The sequence below is a fragment of the Artibeus jamaicensis genome, unplaced genomic scaffold, assembly GCF_021234435.1.
Source record: "Artibeus jamaicensis isolate MK-2021 breed Jamaican fruit bat unplaced genomic scaffold, CSHL_Jam_final contig_76, whole genome shotgun sequence".
NCBI lineage: Eukaryota > Metazoa > Chordata > Mammalia > Chiroptera > Phyllostomidae > Artibeus > Artibeus jamaicensis.
In genome coordinates this window covers 3,617,157-3,637,076 of record NW_026521954.1, presented here as the reverse complement: position 1 = coordinate 3,637,076, position 19,920 = coordinate 3,617,157, and the positions used below count along the sequence as shown (strand labels likewise).

At 34.2% G+C, this 19,920-nt stretch overlaps 1 protein-coding gene across 3 annotated transcripts in view; it reads left to right on the top strand.

The window, feature by feature from the left end:
- The window catches only part of UBE2K (ubiquitin conjugating enzyme E2 K), a 60,236-nt gene that overhangs the window by 18,673 nt on the left and 21,643 nt on the right, over positions 1–19,920 (top strand). Inside the window, exons 2-3 of one of the 3 annotated variants that reach the window (XM_037138033.2) lie at positions 14,129–14,222; positions 18,979–19,037. The exons of 1 other annotated variant lie outside the window; for it this stretch is intronic. In XM_037138033.2, coding sequence (XP_036993928.1) covers positions 14,129–14,222; positions 18,979–19,037 — 153 coding nt within the window. The remainder of the gene's footprint in view (positions 1–14,128; positions 14,223–18,978; positions 19,038–19,920) is intronic. One more of the 3 variants, XM_037138034.2, reaches the window with a different exon arrangement.

Here is a 19,920-nt window from a genome sequence, read left to right as displayed (position 1 = left end):
TTGTTTGTTTGTTTGTTTGTTTGTTTGTTTGTTTGTTTGTTTCAGCAGAGCTACTTGGGGCATGCACAGCAAGATTTTTGTTTTTTTAGTTAATTGTGGAATGAGTTTAACTAGCATCTGAGCTTTGAGATTATGAGTACCATCAAGGAAGAAGACCGTCAAGATAGTCAACAGTATTTGCAAGGGACTGATTATAATGAATGCCCATGGAATGTAAATTGGTTGAGGAGGGAAGTGAAGACAGAAGTGATTGATGATGAGAAGGAATGTTGATCTTTTGATGAAACCAGCTAATAGCTGGGTTTGGAGTATTAAAGTCAAACTAATCTGAAAAGGTTGGGAATCAGAAACTTGAGATGGATTTTGGGGAAGGTACAATTTTTGTTGATAACAAAATTAAGGGTATGATTTGGGGGTAAGAGCTTATAGTCTATTAATATTTATTTGAAACACAGACAACCCTTGTATCCTTGCTCCTGTATGAGAATTTAGAAGAAATGTACAAAGATGACAAACATGTAACAGTCTCATAAACTACAGATAGATATTGTTATTAACATCCTTTTTTCTTTTTACCAGGATCTTAGTGTCTTTTTTTCTCTTTAATGTGTCTGGTGTTTTCCTCTCAGTACTGAATATTCTCTTTAAATATTTAGCGTTTAATTTAAATATTAAAAGTTACCTGGCTGGTGTAGCTCAGTGGATTGAGCACAGGTCTGCGAATCAGAGGATCGCGGTTCAATTCCCAGTCAGGGCACATGCCTGGGTTGCAGGCCACTTCCCAGAAGGCCAGTTCCCAGCAGGGGATGCACTAGAGGCAACCATACATTTATGTTTCTCTCCTTCTCTCCTTCACCTCTAAAGATAAATAAAAGCTAAAAAAATAAATAAATAAATAAGAAATAAATAAATAAATATAAAAAGTTAAATTGAATAATGTTTAATTTATGTATTTTTTATATTTAGTATTACCTAACTAAACCATTCTTTTGTTGAACACTTGTACGTTGTTTGTTTTTTCCCCACTATAGGAGTGGGCGAAAGTATGTTTACAATTGTTTGTATGAAAAATAGTACAATAATTAGAATAAACTATTTTTCCCTGGCTCGTGTAGCTCAGTGGATTGAACACAGGCCTGTGAAGCAAAGGGTCACTGGTTCAATTCCCAGTCAGGGTACATGCCTGGGTTGCAGGCCAGGTCCCCAGTGGGGGACACATGAGAGGCGACCACATATTGATGTTTCTCTCCCACTCTTTCTCCTTCCCTTCCCCTCTCTAAAAATAAATAAATAAATAATTTTTTTTTCAAGAATAAACTGTTTTGTGTACACAGCTACAAACATACTTTTGCTCATCCCTGTATACGAAAAGGAATATCTTTACTTAGTAATTTTCATCTGAGTTTATTTACCTGAGATGCCTGGAAATAAATTACTGGGTCATAGTGTCTGATCTTCCATACTTTTATGACCAAAGTGCTTTCTTAGATAGGTTGTTGTGTTGGTTTGGCCTAATAGTTTGTTCAGCTTTTTTCTGTAAGCTGGTTCTAGTAGTGCTTAGTTGCCTTTAACTGCATTCAAAACAATTTTGTTAGATTGTATTATGACAGCTGTCATATCAGTGTGCATTTTTGAAAAACTTAACATTGAATTTTCATGTAGCCATTTTAGTATTGAAGATGGGAGAAAATATGCACCATTTTTGGCATATTATGCGTTAGTGTTTCAAGAAAGGTAAAAATGCAACTGAAATGCAAAAAAAAATTTTTTTTTTTTGTCCAATGTATGGAGAATGTGCTGTGACTGATCAAATGTGTTAAAAGTGCCTTGAGAAGTTTTGTGCTGGAGATTTCTCACTGGATGATGCTCCATGGTCGGGTAAGCCAGGTAAAGTCGATAACCATCAAATGGGGACATTACCTGGGAAAAATCAATGTTATAGCCAACATACTAAAAAAATATCCAAATCAAGTGTTGAAAAGCATTTGCACAAGCTTGGTTAATAATTTTGGTTTTTGAGTTCCACATAAGTTAAGTGGCAAAAACCCTTTCTAACAGTATTTCCTCATAAGATTCTCTACGTAACGTTTTTAAAACATGGAATGGGTGATGGAAAGTGAATACTTTAAAGTAATATGGAACTGAAAAGATTGTGGGGCAAGGAAAATGAACCACCACCAACCACACCAAAGGCCAGTCTTCATCCAAAGAAGGTGATGTGTATGTGGCGAAATTGGAAGGGAATCCTCTGTTATGAGCTCTTTCTGGAAAACCAAATGATTAATTCCAACAAGTTCTGCTCCCAGTTAGAACAGCTACAAGCAGCACTTGACAAAGTGTCCGGAATTAGTTAACAGAAAACACATAATCTTCCATCAGTATAACATAAGACTTGGATGTTTCTTTGATGACCATTTGATGATCAGAAAAAAAACTTACAGGTTGGCTGGGAAGTTCAGATTCATGTGCTCTATTCACAAGACATTGTGTCTTTGGATTTCCTTTTATTTTGGTCTTTACAAAACTGTCTTAATGGAAAATTTTTTAGTTTTCTGGAAGACTTGCAGAAGTCACCTCGAACAGTTCTCTACTCAAAAAGTAAAACGTTTTGGGAAGATGGAATTATAAAGTTGCCTGAAAGATGGCAGAAGGTTGTGGAACAACACAGTGAATATGTCATTCAATAAAGTTATTAGTGAAAATGAAAAATGTTTTAAATTTTTACTTTAAAAAGGAACTTTTTTGCCAACCCAGTAAATTACTGTAGCACTGCCACTTCATGAAGTAGCCCATTTCATCCTCTTTACATCATTCATGCACAGTCTTTAAAAAAATAAAGTCAAGTAGAAAAATCAGCTGTCTTTTTTAGTGAGACTAGCCTGTATTTGTTCAGAATTTTTCTGGGGAAGTTCGAGGAACCAAAGCCATACTCAGCTTATAAAATCTGCTTGTAATCATCTAAGCCATTTAATTGTTTTGAAACATTATGGGATTAATCTTTGTAAATTGGGATGTTTGAGAAGTAGGGGGCTTAAGTTGTCAAAAAGGTATTATTTTTGTGAATTTTTCTGTTTCTGTCTTAATGTTCTGTTCCTATTCAAATTATTACTGGTGTTTTTAACAAAATGTAATTCATTTATTATTTATGGTGTTACTAATATGTAATAAATACAAGGTATGGCTTAGCTTTAGTTGCCTTTTTAAAAAAAAAGATTTTATTAGTTTAATTTTAGAGAGGGGGAAGGGAGAGAAAAAAAGAAAGGGAGAGATACATCGATGTGTGAGAGATATATCGATTGGCTACTTCTCATACCTCCCCAGTTAGTGACCTGGTCCACAGCAGGGGTATGTGTCCTGATTGGGAATTGATCCAGCAACCCTGCAGGGTAGCACTCAATCCACTGAGCCATAAGCAGCCAGGGCTCGTTCCCTTTCCTTTCCCTACTTTTATTTTTACTTAATCTTTGTTTTAGCAACTAAGCCCATGAAATTTCTTTTTCTTTTTGTTTCTACAGCAACACTTTACTATAGAAATCTATTGGCAAGAACACCATATCGCCAATTATTTTCATTATATATACATAATTCTCTGAGAACTCAGGTTTTTTGGAACTCTCAGTAGTATCCTCCAGTTTTCCAATATTATGTAAATGAAAACTACCCATGATGCAAGTTGTGCTGTATAACAGCTTTGATATTGCAGGGTTAGGCTCTTGAGAAAGATTACCTGATTGTTAAGGAATTTGTGATTAATGTATAGATTTTGTTTTCTATAGTCACTGGCATGAGATTAAGTATAAACATAATTTTTAAGTATATTTTATTGATTATGCTATTATACTTGTCCCAGTTTTTCTTCCTTTATCGCCCTGCACTTAGTTCCCACCTTTCTTCCTGCAATCACCCCCACTTAGTTCATGTCTAAGGTTGTACATGTGAATTCTTTGGCTTCTCCATTTCCTATAGTGTTCTTAACATCCCCGTCTATTCTGTACTTACCCAATTAAGCTTTTAAATCCCTGTACCTTTTCCCCCATTCTCCTTCTTCCTCTTCCCAGCTGATAACCCTGTAAATGATCTCCATAACTATGATTTTATTCTTGTTCTAATTGTTTGCTTAGTTTGTTTTTGTTTTGTAGATTCAGTTTTTGATAGCTGTGAGTTTGTTGTCATTTTTCTATGCATAGTTTTTTATCTTTTTCCTAAATAAGTCCCTTTAACCTTTCGTATTATAAGGTTTTGCTGGTGATGAACTCCTTTAGCTTTACCTTGTCTGGGAAGCATTTTATCTGCCCTTCCATTCTAAACTATAGCTTTGCTGCATAGAGTAAGTAATCTTGGATGTAAGTCTTTGCCTTTCATGACTTTGAATACTTCTTTCTAGCCCCTTCTTGCCTGCAAGGTTTTAAGAAATCAGCTGATAGTCTTACAGGAACTCCTTTGTAGGTAACTGTCTTTTCTCTTGCTGCTTTTAAGATTCTCTCCTTGTCGTTAATCTTGACTAATGTAATTATGATGTGCCTTGGTGTGTTCCTCCTTGGGTCCACCTTGTTTGGGACTGTCAGCTTCCTGGACTTCTTGGAAGTCTATTTCCTTCACCAGATTAGGAAAGTTCTCCTTCATTTTGTTTTCACATAAGTTTTCAATTTCCTGCTCTTCCTCTTCTCCTTCAGGCACCCCTATGATTTGGATGTTGGAACATATAAAGTTGTCCCAGAGGTTCCTAAACCTCGCCTCCTTTTTTTTGAATTCTTGTTTCTTCATTCTGTTCTGGTTGAATGTTTATTTATTCCTTCTGGTCCAGATCATTGATTTGAGTCCCAGTTTTCTTCCATTCAGTGTTTGTTCCCTATATTTATCTTTATTTCACTTTGTACAGCCTTCACTTTTTCCTCTTATTTTGTGTCCATATTTAACCATTTCTGTGAGCATCCTGATTACCAGTGTTTTGAACTGTGCATCTAATAGGACTGTGTCTCTTCATCACTTAGTTGTATTTTTTTTCTGTAGCTTTTATCTGTTCTCTTATTTGGGCTATATTTCTTTGTGTCTTTGCAGCTGTTACATAGTAAGAAGTGGAGTCTTAGGTAATCATGCACCAAGGCTGGGCAACCCACTTTGCTGTGTTGTGGGGCTCTCTATGGGAGAGGAGTTGGAGATGGAACAGTGCCACTTGCTCTCTGCTGGCTTTCAGTTACTTCCCCTACAACCCCCAAGCAAACTGGACCCTTCTGGTACTGACTCGGGTGGGTTTGCAACCCTTCCCCAGTAAGGCTGGGAGTTTCTCCCACTGCTGTAATCCCCACAGATTTTTTTTTTTAAGATTTTATTTTTATTTATTTCTTTTTTCAAAAGGGGATGAAGGAGGGAGTAAGAGAGGGAAAGAAACATCAATGTGTGGTTGCCTCTCACATGGCCCCCACTGAGGGCCTAACCTGCAACCCAGCATGTGCCCTGACTGGGAATCAAACTGGTGACCCTTTAGTTCACAGCCTGAGCTGAATCCACTGAGCTGCTACAGCCAGGGGTTTTGAGGCTTTCTCTTCCCTGGCTAGAACCCTGATTTGCGTGGTCTGTCTCACTCCCCAGTTGTTTCTCCTGGTTTATCTGCAGGCAGATGAGAGACCCCTCTGCCAGCCACTGCCAGCCTCCCGAGACCGCCAACCATTGCCTGGATGCATGTCCTCTTTGCCCCAGCTGCCCATCTCTGTCCCTCCTACCAGTCTGAATGAATGTTTCTTCTTTAACTCCTTGGTTGTCAGACTTGCATAAAGTTAGATTTTCTACCAGTTCGGGTTATATTTTGTTTTTAAATATGTTGTCCTTCTTTTGGTTGTTGAAGAGCACAGTGTATCTACCTACGCCTCCATCTTGCCCAGAAGTTCTTATTGTTAAAAATTTCTAAATGTAGAACTATAAAATAAAAGTTTCCAAGACCCATCCATCCTTCTTCCCCTCAGTCCTAATCCTGTTTTCCAGAGAGAACGTTTAACAACTTTTCTGAGCATTTCTATAATTAGGAACTTGCATGGAGGAACTTGCATTTTAGAACTTCAATAAATACAAAAGTACAGCCACACTAACAGCATTTTAGCTTTGTGCAATAGTTATTTTAAAGGAAAGTTATCTCAAGACTTGTGAACAAAGACATCTAAGCCTTTTGACACCTAACTATGTAGTTTGTAAGTGGAAATGTTTTACAGTCATTTAAATTTTGACAGAAAAATGTCATTAATGTTGATTAATAAAAATGGAAAATATATCAATAAAAATTCTTAATTTTGATTTCATGAGATTTCTGACCAAATTATTTTTAAGTAGGTGTGTACTAACATGTTTTTTCTTAATTATCTTGTGATATCGACATACGACTATATTACCAGTTCAATTTACCAAATTAATTTATGTTCCTGTAGGAGATTATTTTAAAATTATTAGTGTACCTGCAAGCTTTTGTTGTACTAATTAATAAATTACTTATTATTATAAGTAATTGCTGGTTATTCATTTTATTTACAAATGTTGAGGTCACTGATTAAAATTATACTTACTTTTTACATTTCTGCTTGTTTTCTGATGTAAGCCAAGGTATCAGTAATTTTTTTTCACTTTGCTGAGACTTCTCTGTTGCTCAGTCCATCAGCTTTTATAACATGTTTTGCAGCAAAAGTTATATGTCTGTGTGTTTAAAATAATTTTCAGAGAGCAACATGGTCTCCCATCTACCCTAGATCCATAGTTCTGTTTTCCTACCTTAAGGAAAGCACTTTTGCCTGTTTCTGAAAGTATGCTGTGTGTGAACAAAAACCATTCAGCTTATTTTTTTCTTAATGCAGCTTTAAGTGTAATGTAAAGTCTCTTTCACTAAGTGTAAAATAGCAATTCTAAATGATGAAGTATTGTGTGATAATGTAAGTGACAGTGTTTATTCCTTAGTGGCATACATCAGGGCATCCTATCATTAATGATATCTTAGAGCCCATGAAATAGATTGGCTCATGAGTCATTTTTTAAACCTGACTTCACTAATACCTATGCGACCTCTTTGTATCTCAGTTTCCTTGTTGGTAAACACATTAGATTGTTACGAGGATTGAGTTATTACATTTAAATTGGTTGTAATACTGCTTATAAGTTGCTATGCAACTATTATCCATTATTATCATTGTTAATTTCTCATCAACATTAGCTAGCTACTCTGCTCCTGAAATGTTTTTCTTTCCTTTGGTAGCAGTGATAACAAACTGTACTGTTTGGGGTTTTTTTTGTCTGTTTTGCTCAACATGTCTTCAGCCTAGACCATCCTGAGCTCTAGACTGGTTTTCAGCAGTCTGCTTGGCCCATTGAATTTATATAGATTTCATACCTGTTTTCATTATATCTGAAATTGATTTTTCTTCTTCCCCAAACCCTGACCCCTCAATTTCTTATTTCCTTATCTTTGTTTATCAAACTGCATTCCACCCAGTTGAAAGCCAAAACTCTTAAGTTATCCTTATTTCCTGCTTAATAAGATCATACACTTTTAGTATATAATAACTAAGTCCTATAAATTTTACTTCAAATTATAGTAAGAAGTTTGATAGGCATGAGCGGAGCAGGAATGATGGGCCAAGTGCTGAGGGTCACCAGAACAGAGAGCCCCAGGTGCCTAGCAACAGGCAAAGTTACAGGTCATTGCAAGATCACTGCCTTAAGCATTAACTGCTGGAGATGACAATCGAGGTAGGCCTCTGTTGTGTTTCATCTCCAGGCCTAGAAAGCCAGGCAGATGCTGAGGTCGACATCAGGATCAGCTGCAATGACTAATGACCCCTCACCCTGATGCTGATTAATCAGTGGAGACTATGACCTTGAGGGAAAGCTGATGAATATTCTATTGAGATACTCCACTGAGACCTCCAGATGAAAGCCTTGAAGATGGAGTACTACTGTCTACTTGGGTGGAGCACAGATGCCTTAATTCACCACCTCCTTTTCCTAGGGCTTGTTTTCCTAGAGGCACCTAATGTGCCTCTCCTCCCTCTTTTGTCCCTCAAGGCATGTTTCTCTTCCTGCTTTCTCCTAAGTTTCAAGGGTTCTACTTTTGCCTCTGTAACTCATTCCCTGAGCCCATTTCTTCCCCCTCTGTGGTTTTCTAAATAAACTTCCTCTTACAGTTTGAGTCTTGGCTCTGAATTCTTTCTTAGCCAGAACTCTAGTACCAAAGTTGCTGAACCAAAGTCTAACAGCTGGTGCCAGATTGGCTGCTAATTTAGTCTCTCTTAATTCATCTACTTCTCTTCATCTCAGTGGACTTTATAATCATTCTTACTGTATTTCTAACCTTCCTGTGTCTTCTTCAGTCTCCCTATAGGCATTTCCCTACTTACTACAGAGATTGTAAAGACCCAACTCTGTTTGTCATGTAACAACTTTAAATGTTTTTTATTCTTCTTGACCCTATAAAATCTGGCTCTTGCTGACTTTGTTTGCTTCATTTCTGCTCTTTTATTCTACCTATACTAGTCATGTTGGTGGCTTTTCAGTTCCTAAACATACCAAGCCCTTTGCCTCTATTTTACACAGGATTGACTTTCTATTCAAAAATGCCTTCATTGGCTTTTACTTAGTTAAGTCTATTAAAGGTAGGTTTTTTTTTTTAGGAAAGCCTCTTCATACCCTCCAGATTTTCTCTGTTAAATATTACTTTCATGATATCCTGTACTCCATTTAAAAATTATATAATTCGTTGTCTAATGCCATAGGATGAAAGCTCTATGGCAATAAAGTAGATTAGGGAACATTTCTGGCTGATCATTTTACCACTGGCACCTATTTGCCTTGCAGATAATAGGTACTCAGTAAATATTTATTCAGTCACTGTGATCAGAACTTTAATTATTCTGCATTGTGGATTGTGTGAAGTATGATGACAGAAGTTTAGAAAGTAAAATTTTAATGGTACACTATTGTTATAGCAGGAGAGGCTATTATTTTCTGGTTCTCTAGAGCTGCATTGTTCAATACTGTAGCTACTATCTACATGTGACTTTTTTCCTTCACATTTTTAAAAATTATTTTTTTATTTTAAATTCAGTGGTTTTTAGTATAAGTCACAAGGTGCAACTATTGCCACTAATTCTAGAATATTTCATCACCCTGGAAAATTCTCCCTCCTCCTGCCTTTCCTGACAACTAATAATTTACTTTCTATATCTATGGATTTGCCTGTCACATAGGCAAATCCACAGGGCTTTTGAACACTTGAAATGTGAGCAGTCCAGATTGAAAATGAGTTATAATTGTAAGTTATATGCAGGATTTCGAAGACTTGGTATTTTAAAAAAAATCTCAAATTCTAATTCTGATTACTTGTTAAAATGGTAGTAATTTATATATATATATATATATTGAGATTAACATGTTAAAATTAATTAATTTTTTTTAAGATTTTATTTATTTATTTTTAGAGAGGAATGGAAGGAGAGGAGAGAAATATCAATATATGGTTGCTTCGTGCGTCCCCTGCTGGGAACTGGCCTGCAACCCAGGCATGTGCCCTGACTGGGAATCGAACTGCGATCGTGTGGTTCGCAGGCCTGTGCTCCATCCACTGAGCTATGCCAGCCAGGGCTTAATTTCTTATTTCTTTGTACTCTTTAATGTGATTACTACAAAATTTTAAAGTACATTTGTATTTTACCTTATATTTCTACTGGACACCACTGGTCTAGATCTTATTTTCAGTAAGGACCATAAATGTGTTCCTATCTATACCTTCAGTTTCCCACTGTCCTTCTAGTCTCTCAGTTTTTATGTCAACCCTCCTTTGGGAATATGACATGCCCCAAGCTCTTAGAAAGTACATTTTAATTTTATTTATTGATTTGAGAGAGAGAGAACATCAATTTGTTGTTCCATTTATTTATGCAGTTTATGCATTCATTGGTTGCTTCTTGCATGCGCTCTGACCAGGGATCAAAGCCACAACCTTGGCACAGTGGGATGACACTCTAACCAACTGAACTATCCAGCCAGGGCTTCTAAGCACATTTTAATTTAACTGCTTAAAAGGTGGAAATATGCTCTTGCTGGTGTAGCTCAGTGGACTGTGAGCATGGGCTGTGAACCAAAGGGTTGCCAGTTTGATTTCCAGTCAGGGCACATGCCTGTGCTGTGGGCCAGGTCCCCAGTGGGGGCCATGTGAGAGGCAACCACACATTGATGTTTCTCTCCCTCTCTTTCTCCCTCTTTTCCCCTCTCTCTAAAAATAAATAAAGAAAATCTTTTATTTAAAAAAAAGTAGAAATCTTTATTTCTTTGGTCTTGGAGTAGCAGGAGAAAGATAAGTCATTTTATATTAAGTTGTGGCAACTGTTAAACCTTTTAAGTCTCATTTTCAGCAAATCTGGAAGTTGAAGTTCACAATTATTTGCATGATTGTGATGAGCAGTGACCCTAAATATTGGTAGTTGTGATTTGACTAGTGAAGAAATCGTTTCTTTATAGCATATAAAACATCTGTAACTTTAGGTGTCATTTAGAATTATATTTGTCTTACCTGAAATTTGAATTTGAATTTTATTTTAGAACAAATTTCTGTAATAAGTAGAAGTCAGACTAATGTGATAAATTAGCCTTTAAAAATAATATTTGCTTTAGGTGGGAGTTTTCTGCTATAACATTATTGAAAGGCAACATGTTACAGTGTGAAGTGGCTACTAAACATTCTGTGTTTAATGCATTTACTGTGTGGCAGTCATCATTCTGTATACTTCGTTAATTCGCCGAATCCCCCCCCCCCATGAAACTGTGTGTGCGGTAGGTACTGCTTTAACCCCCAGTTGACAGAGGATGAAACTGAGGTATTGTACAGAGTGATTAAGTAACTGACTCAAGGTCATATGTTAAGTTTTAAATGAGTTAAACAAAAAGTACTTTATACTTAGCGCTTATATGATAAAGTCTTTTAATTTTCAGTTTATCCCACTAGAATGTAAACTCCCAGTGGGCAGGAACTTAATTTTGTTCTCTAACACTTGAAGTTGCTTTCTGGCCTATAGTAGACCCCAGGAAGTACTTGAAAGATTTTTGTGATGGTGATACCAATTCATCAAGAGACTTGGCATTAGAAATCTATTAAAATTGCTTTAAGTTCTTCACTGTTGTGTGCTCATTTATTTACCACATTCAGATTAGCTTCAATACTGTGTGCTATTTTGCATATTTTATATGTTATATCTTAATAAAATTTTACATAATTTAAAATGTTTATTAAGGAGCTGTAGTTTCTATTCATGTCTTTTCATTTTTATGTGTTAGAAATGCATTGGAGCCACAAGGGAACATTATAAAAATCAGGGCTACCAGAGGTCTCACTGTGTGTTGAGCTGAGTTGGGAGAAGTGTAGAAAAGCAATTTTGCAGCTGTTGTCACAAAAAAATATAGTGCAGTGAAACCAAACACAGTTCTTCAAGGTGTCATCCAAAAGATTTTGTTAGCCTCCCTGGTTGTTGCATTCATTAAGATAAATAATTAACACATCATTTTGTTATTTATTTTTAGAAATTACATTTCTGTTGTTACACTGAAACAGAACTGTGAATACATTTTATAAAATAAGGCAAAACCAAACATTTTTTGTAATTAATGTTGTTAGATGAACATCTCCTACTTTTATCTGGGAGATTCTCATTTAATGCTGAAATGTATTTTCATTTTATAATAATAAAATTGAGAGATGTTAAATGACTGACCTGAATTAACACCACAAATAATTGGCAGAACTAGGATTCAGTTCACGTCTGTCTGATGCCAAAATGGGATTTTAAGTGGAATTTGAGTCTTAAGTGGAATTTTGAATTAGTTTGTGAGGGCACAGGATTGTGGATGCTTGAATTAAACTGTGGAAGTAATAAAAAATAATTGTCGTAAATGGAAAAATTAGGCTTTGAAAAATCCATCTTTAATTCTCTATTTTCTTTTTATCTTTGGTTATCATCAGCAGATAAAGACCTAATCTAGACTCTATAGAATCCTTTTTTATGATGGATTTTTGTCATGGTGATTATATTTTCTTGAATACTTCAGTAAATTTTTCAGAGTCAAAGAAGACCCACTTTTCTCTCCATTATAATTTGGGGGTAATGAGGACAAAAATTAAGACGGATATAAAAATTAATAATCGTTTATTTAGCATTTTACTAACCACAGTTGGGCAATCTAAAAAGAACCTTGCTTTTATTTTTAATTTATTGATTTTAGAAAGAGAGGGGAAGGGAGAGAAACATTACCTTGTTCCACTTACGCATTCATTGTACGCGCACTGACTGGAGATTGAACTCATAACCTTGGTGTATCAGGACACTAACCAACAGAGCTACCTAGCTGGGGCCTAAAAGTCAGCTTTTCTAGTTTCTGTTATCTCCTTCCTCCCTTTCCCCAAACTTGAATCTAATCCTTTCCTCAGTATTTTCGAATTTTGAGGTTATTTACTTCTTTTTGGTTAAGGTGTGTCATGGAAAGCAGTAGAGAACTTTGAAAGCATCGATGATTTGCAAGATCGGATTATTCTTGTTTTACTTAGAAATCTCAGGAGAAATGGAAGTCTGTAGTTATAGTTTGTGGCTTCTTGTAAATTGGTCTGGTGCCTCTGATTTTCATTTTAGCATTAATTGCTGTGCATACTGGACAAAATATTTTACCATTGTTAAAATTGTACATTTAATCCTCTACCACAAATACCAAGGTGATAATGACTTTTTGTAGGGCACAGGAAAAAAATTCCAGTTATGCATATTCATAATTAATTTTAATTTGGGGGTAAAATTATCTTCAGACAAATATAAAATAGTACTTTAATCCAAATATAAAAAAAGATTAAACCAGTACTAATTAGAATATTTAATTTTAAAATGCATAGTTTTTTGTTCTATGTTCTTATTGAAAGATAAAATTAATTAGACGTCATGAAAATTTTTAAATTTAGGCTTTAAGTTGTATGTTTTTCTGTACTGAAACTGTTTAGTACAGAAAAAGTAAAAGTAGTATCTTCTTTTGGAGTGGGTAGAGGAAGCCAGTTTAAGAAGATAGGTTCAGAAGCAAAATTTTACTCTTAAAATCTTATGAGGCTTTCTTTCATAAGAGTAGATATGTTGTGTTACTTAGGTAAAAATGAAATTCTAAACAAAAAAAATGAATATATAATATACCAAGTCTTTATATTTTTAAAAATTGAGAAAAGAGGAGGATAATCTACAAAGAATATAGACCTGTAAGGTACTAGTATAGGTCAGAAAATATAAATGGAGAGCCATTTGCAGACGAGTACTTGTGAACATTAATGGGAACCCCACTGGAGGGTTTCTGAATCACTGTTGACTTGAGAACACATTGAGATTGAAGTGATACTGTAGGTAAGAAGGTACTTTGAGAAATAAGATAAAGTCTAAAATAAGTAGATGGATATAAATTTTAAATAAAAATCTGTTTTGAAATTAGGTCGTTGCCATTGAAGTAAACTAGGTAGAAAAAGAAATTGAAGAAGGCATTAGATGATACTAGTGAGGCGTGTAGGCTTTAGGAATTTTTATGGAAAGGGAAGTTAATGGGATACTTAGAGGGGTGGATAGTGTAGTGTTTTGGTTACCCTAAACATCTATAGAGTTGTTGTGCTTTGTTCAAATGAGAACTTATGGCCTAAATGGCTTTTATTGACCCTAAATTTTCTGTTTACATGGATAGAACCCATGTAACCTGGGGGTATAGGATCAGTGTTCATCTACAAATGAATTGATTTATTTATCACTTTGGACCTGACATACATGAAGTTGGCAAATATAAAATAAGTGTCTACTCTTTTTCTCTAAGCATTCCTGTAAAGTTGACAAGCCATTGTACTATTTATTGTTCATAGCGGTTTTATTTAATTAAAAACATTGAGGTGAAAACATGTTAGTTTTTTTGTGTTTTAAATATTCTTAAAACTGGCTAATTAAGTATAGAAAAACACAGACTCTTATTTTTACTAGAGCAGATTACCAAGCTAATGAAAGAGTGGGTTTCAAAATTTTTTATAGGTAATACTTTATAATAGGCTTTTTTTCTTGCTGATATAACTAACATTTATTTTCTGTTTATTTTTAAGACGAGCAAAAATCAAATTAAAGTAGATCTTGTAGATGAGAATTTTACAGAATTAAGAGGAGAAATAGCAGGACCTCCAGACACACCATATGAAGGCAAGTACTTTTTTCTGTATCAAAATATTGTGGGTATTAGAACTTGTCTGAAACATTAAATCAGAATAACCTGAAGCATCTATTATAAATTACATAGAAGGTAACTTCATTTGGCTTAGGATATACAGCAGTTTTTAAATAATTAGAATAGATACTTATCTAAACGGATTTTTCTTAACGAATTTTAGCTAACTTTTTTCTTTCCCAAAATAGATTTAGTAGAGCCAAGTTAACAGGTTATATAGGTTAGAATTTAATAGTATAAAACATATCTGTTAAGCCTTTAACTTACATGGACTATATATACTTTCAGTTACCCTTCATATGGTCTCTATAATAAGCCTTGCCTTAATTCTGATAAAAATATTGAATTATTTTTTTAAGTTTCTCTCCCCTGTTTGTCATTTAGGATTTCATTCACTCATATGTTTTCATACAGGCTGTATTCTAAATATTTGATTTTCTTTTTAATTTAGAAAAGCTTTGAGTGATTGTTGTAAGACATAGAAAAGAAAGGAGAAAGCTTTGATGAACTTAGTGTTTATAAACTAAGTCTCTAGCTACTTTAGACCATGGAATCAGGTGGTAAGATACAGAAAGAAGTTTTATAGCTTTTATTTCCTCATTATGTAAATCTTCAGTTATATAAGTTTGGGTTGGGTAGTATAACCAAGGTTCTTGCATATAATAGGCATTCAAATATTTGTTTAATAGAAATCATGTAACAATTTGCATTAGTAGCATTTATGGAGGTTTTACTTATTAGAGCTGTACATGTGTTTTCTCATTCAATTCTTACAACATACCCTATGAGGTAAGTATAGTTGTCACTGTTTCATAGATTAACCTTAAGCTCGGAGAAGTAATTTATCTAAAGTCAAACATCTTAAATGGCATAGCTGGGATTTCAGTCTCAGCCTTTGACTTCAAAGCCTGTATTTACCATTACTTTCTGCTTTTGAATGAGTCAGGATTTACTGAATAGTAGAAGTGATGGTTATGCTTATTTTGAATGTGGTGGTTCTGTAATTCTATAATGAATAGTTACCTTAAACTTTCACAAGAATTCAATATTCTAAAATATGTTCCTGTTTTTATTCCAAATTTTAAAGACCCCAAAATTTCTTTAATAATATTAAATGAATTTTTATTTTGTTTTATAGTTCATATGAGCCATTTTTAGCCATCATTTAGTTTTTTATGTTAGTTATTGAGTGCCTCCTGTATGCTAGACCTCATTTGGATGCTCTCATGGAAGCTATTCATTTAGTCCTTTGACAGTCATTAGATGGACAATAGATTTTTTAGATATCTTACAGAAATCAGGTTCTTGACTTAATACAGGTGTTGTACATAATGATATACAGTTGACCCTACTTATCTGCCGGTTTCAAATCTGTGGGTTCAACCAACCTTACATGAAAGTATTTTGGGGACAAATGTTACATTGTTTATAATGTCTACTGTGTAGTTAGATGTATGGTGAATGGTTGCGTCTGTACTGAAACGTACAGATTTTTTTTCTTGTTGTTATTCCCTGAACAATCAATATAGTATAACAACTATTTATGTAGCATTTATATTGGTTTAGGTATTACAAGTAATCTAGGGATGGTTTTAAAGCATAAGGGAGGATATATATAGGTTATATTGCAAATACTATCCCATTTTATTTAAGGGACCCAAGCATCTGCAGATTTTGGTATCCATGGGGGTTGGAGGTGGGCCATGTGTGTACATCCTGGAACCAATCCCTTGCGGATATTGAGGGACGACCAAATATTTAGGGATGACCATACTAGCTTCTTCCTGAAAGCAGGCATTGTTGTAAATACTTCCTGAATTATTTTTTAGATTGTTTAGATGTATTTTAAAAGACAGTAGGGCAGAAGCATTATTATTTTAGAGCTCTTTCAGCAAATCGATGCATATAAATAAGGTACTTTCTAAACTAAATTAAATAAGCAGAATGTTTATTACCTTCTTGGCAGCCTTTAAGAGAAGTAGATTTTTTATCTTTAAGATTTTATTTATTTAAAAAAAAAAAAGAAAAAAAAACCGATTTTATTTATTTACTTTTAGAGAGAGGGGGCAGGAGAGAGAGAGAGGGAGAGAAATATCAATGTGTGGTTGCCTCTCAAGCGTCCTCTGCTGGGGACCTGGCCTGCAACCCAGGCATGTGCCCTGACTGAGAATTGAACCAGTGACCCTTTGGTTCTCAAGCTGGTACTCAATTCACTGAGCCACACGAGGCAGGATAAGAGGTAGATAGTTTTAAAATTGGAACATTATACATTATTTGTAAGATGATTAAGTTATACATGCCATACCCTTTGCTAATTAGAAACAAGTTTGGTGGATTTTAAGTGCTTATTTCTACTGCTGCCACTGTATGAGACTTTAATGTTTGATAAGATTAGTTTTAATATGTTTTTTGGGGTATATATTTGAGATGGATTAATTACATTGTATTCTTTCTATCATAAAACTGTTGTAGAGAAGCTGTTCACTTTGTTTAGGAAAAGCATTATCCAAGGGCGTAAACTTAGATACTACTTTTAAAAAAATGTAAACATGTATAAATATTTGTTACAGGGCTCTTTCTAGTTTTCACATCTTTTTGTTTTTGTTCTTTTTTCCAAATCTCAGAAGTAGAATACCCATGAAAAAATTATTTTATTGCACATCTTATTTAATTCTCTTTTTTTTTGTCATAATTACTTATTGAGAAAGGAACAATTTAATTCTTAATTCTTTTTCCTAAGAATTGTTTTGAGTTTATGGAATTGTTGATATTTTAAAAAATCTCATCCCTTTGTATTAAGCTAAAAATTATAAATTTTAAAATAAAAGCTATTATTCAAGAAATAAATGTTTTACAGGGAAAGCTGTTATAATATGAATAATGTAGTTATAAAGCTGCCTTAGTTGTGTTGCTATCATATATATCAAATAATGCTATGGTGGTTATATATTCAAAGTTACCAGATAGTAATTCAGGACAGAGTGTATTAATAGCATATGGAGTAGAAATAGGATTGGGGGAACTCTAGGGTTCAGCACTATTTATATCAGGGTTCTCATACTGCTCTTCATAGATTATTTTTGAACATTCAAGAAGGAAGATCTTTATGTGAAAGATTATAGAGACATTAGTCTGAACTTACTCAGAAAAACATGGTTCTTAGGAAGGAAAAGAACCTATGTATTTCTCAGACCAAATTTATTATGCCTATATTTGAAGCTAACATTTATAACTGAACCTAAACAGTTAATCTCTGTATTCACAAAATTTCTTCAGGTACTTGTCTTTTATCTGTCTTATTTTTTGTTTCTTTTGTTTTGGCTACTTTTCTTTATATTTCACTACTTACATACATTCTGTGATTCAGGCAACTGTGATTCAGTTCAAATCATGCATCAGTCACTTCAGTATTCTATTAAAAAGAATTAGGAAGAAAAGAAGAATTGGAAACAAAAATGGTTTGAAGAAAGTGGTTCCCAGAGAATTGCTCTTTTGTTTTTCTCCCAGATCCACATTCATCTGTCTGTTGCTAACAATGGAAAAGGAGGATATGAGAGAATTCAGGATTTACTGAGAGTCGAATGTATGGAATTTTGAAGTGAATATTGCTCCTAGCACATAGTTTTTATTTTGTTTTTATTATGGATAATTTCAGATTTTATAGTATAATGAATTTTCCATGTAATCATTGGCCAGTTTGAAAGACAGTCAACTCACAACCAGTCTTCCATATGATCATTCTTTAATTATTTTGGTGCAGATCCCAGGCATAGTTTCATATGTAAATATTCTGGTAGCACAGTTTTATTTGGTTATATTTTAGAATAGTGAATATTCTCTGTTAATGAATCATACAATTTTAGAATTGGAAGATTCCTTAGAGTTAAGATTCAAATCCAGCTTCTCATTCAGTGCAAGACTTACCCCTTTTACACCCTGAGAGGCAGTTATCCTTCCAGGTATAGGAAGCTAGATAAACTTTAAAAAATATGAATATAGCTGCTAGTTGCTTAGGATAACTTCAAAACAAAATGTTGCCCTCTATTTATACATTATGGTTAGAACAATCTCTTCATAAAGTTTTGCATTTTGTATACCCGTTTAGAGGCAGAGAATAGTTTTTTCATTAGACCAGAGTTGTTGGATTTGATTTTTAAAATTTTAACAAGCAGTGTTGGCATTTAATTTAGGGCACAAGTTAAAAGTTTGAAACATCTTTACATTTGAGAGAACCTGCTAGAAGTAGATTTCTATTTTTTTCAGTTTATGGCATAATCTGTATATCCTTTTCCTTTACACCATCTATGCCTTTATACCTCCGTGCTTTCTTTCTGGTTTTTCTTTTCCCCTTTGTTTTTTTTCCTCCTGTTATTTAGCAGTGCTTGTCAATGTGGTGTAGAGGAAATAACAGGAGACAGAGTCTATACTACTTATTATCCCAATGAAATCCTTGGCATTGGACTGTCTGGATTTAATATATTTATGTCTAGTCCTGTTACTCACTGATAAGCTAATACACTTGTATAAAATGGGTCTTCTGTATGCTTTAAGTAATCTTTAAATGAAAAGCTAGTGCTTCGGATTGTTTCCTTTTTGGGTTCAACTTTAAAGTGAATTTGTTGTAATTGTATATAAAATACATGTTTTGGAAACTTCTATCACAATATTTGGCTTTACATATTTGATTTGAGATGAGCAGTGTTCTTAACTTTCTGTTTTCCCCTTTTTTAGGAGGAAGATACCAACTAGAGATAAAAATACCAGAAACATATCCATTTAATCCCCCTAAGGTATTGTAAGCCTATTTTCATGCATGAACTTCTGAAATACTTCTCTTGGTCCATTTAATTAACATGTATTTTAGTGCTTATTAAAATTACAGTGTTTTGAGTTGTTGATATGTCCATTTAGTGTGGACAGATTTCAGGTGAAGAAAAATGGTTTGCTTCTAGAATTATGAAAAGCAAGCTCACTCAGAGGCAGCTAATTCTGGCTCTAGAGGGAAATAATAAGATTTGCATCTGACAGTGGTTTAAAATCTAAGTCTGGAAAACCTTGCAGTGTTCCTAGATATAGGAAACTCTTATACACATTCTTACTTTCCTCAAAGAAGTACATTTTTTAGGGAAGAGTGTATTCTGAATTTTTTCAACAATTATTTGAGTGCTACATGGCAATATACCAATAAACAAGAGTTACACTGCTCTTGTTTTCATGGAGCTCTCATTCTAGCAGGAAAAAAAAAAGAACAAATAATGCAACTGTGATGTGTGTTAAAAGAGGAATGGAATGCTGTAGAATCATATAACAAGGAGAACTAAAACATTTTTGACTGAACAGCTTCTTTTATGTCTTTACTTTTGTTATCCTCACTTTAGGCATTTAACTTTATTACTTCCCAGTTTTGTCTATTATTTATCACCCTTTATCTTTGTCACCGCCATTCTGTAACTCTTCCTAAAGAACCATTTTGATCATTTTTTTCTTTCTTGTTAATAAAGTCAGAACTCCTTAGCTGAGCATTTAAACTTCCTACCACCTGACCTCAATCTTCTTTTCCATTCTAATTTTTGCCACCCTCATCTACAACATGGAACTCATTTGTCAGCTTAGATTATTTGCTTTTTGTAGATGTTGCTTATTCTTTCACACTCTTCTATCATTTTCCCTTGA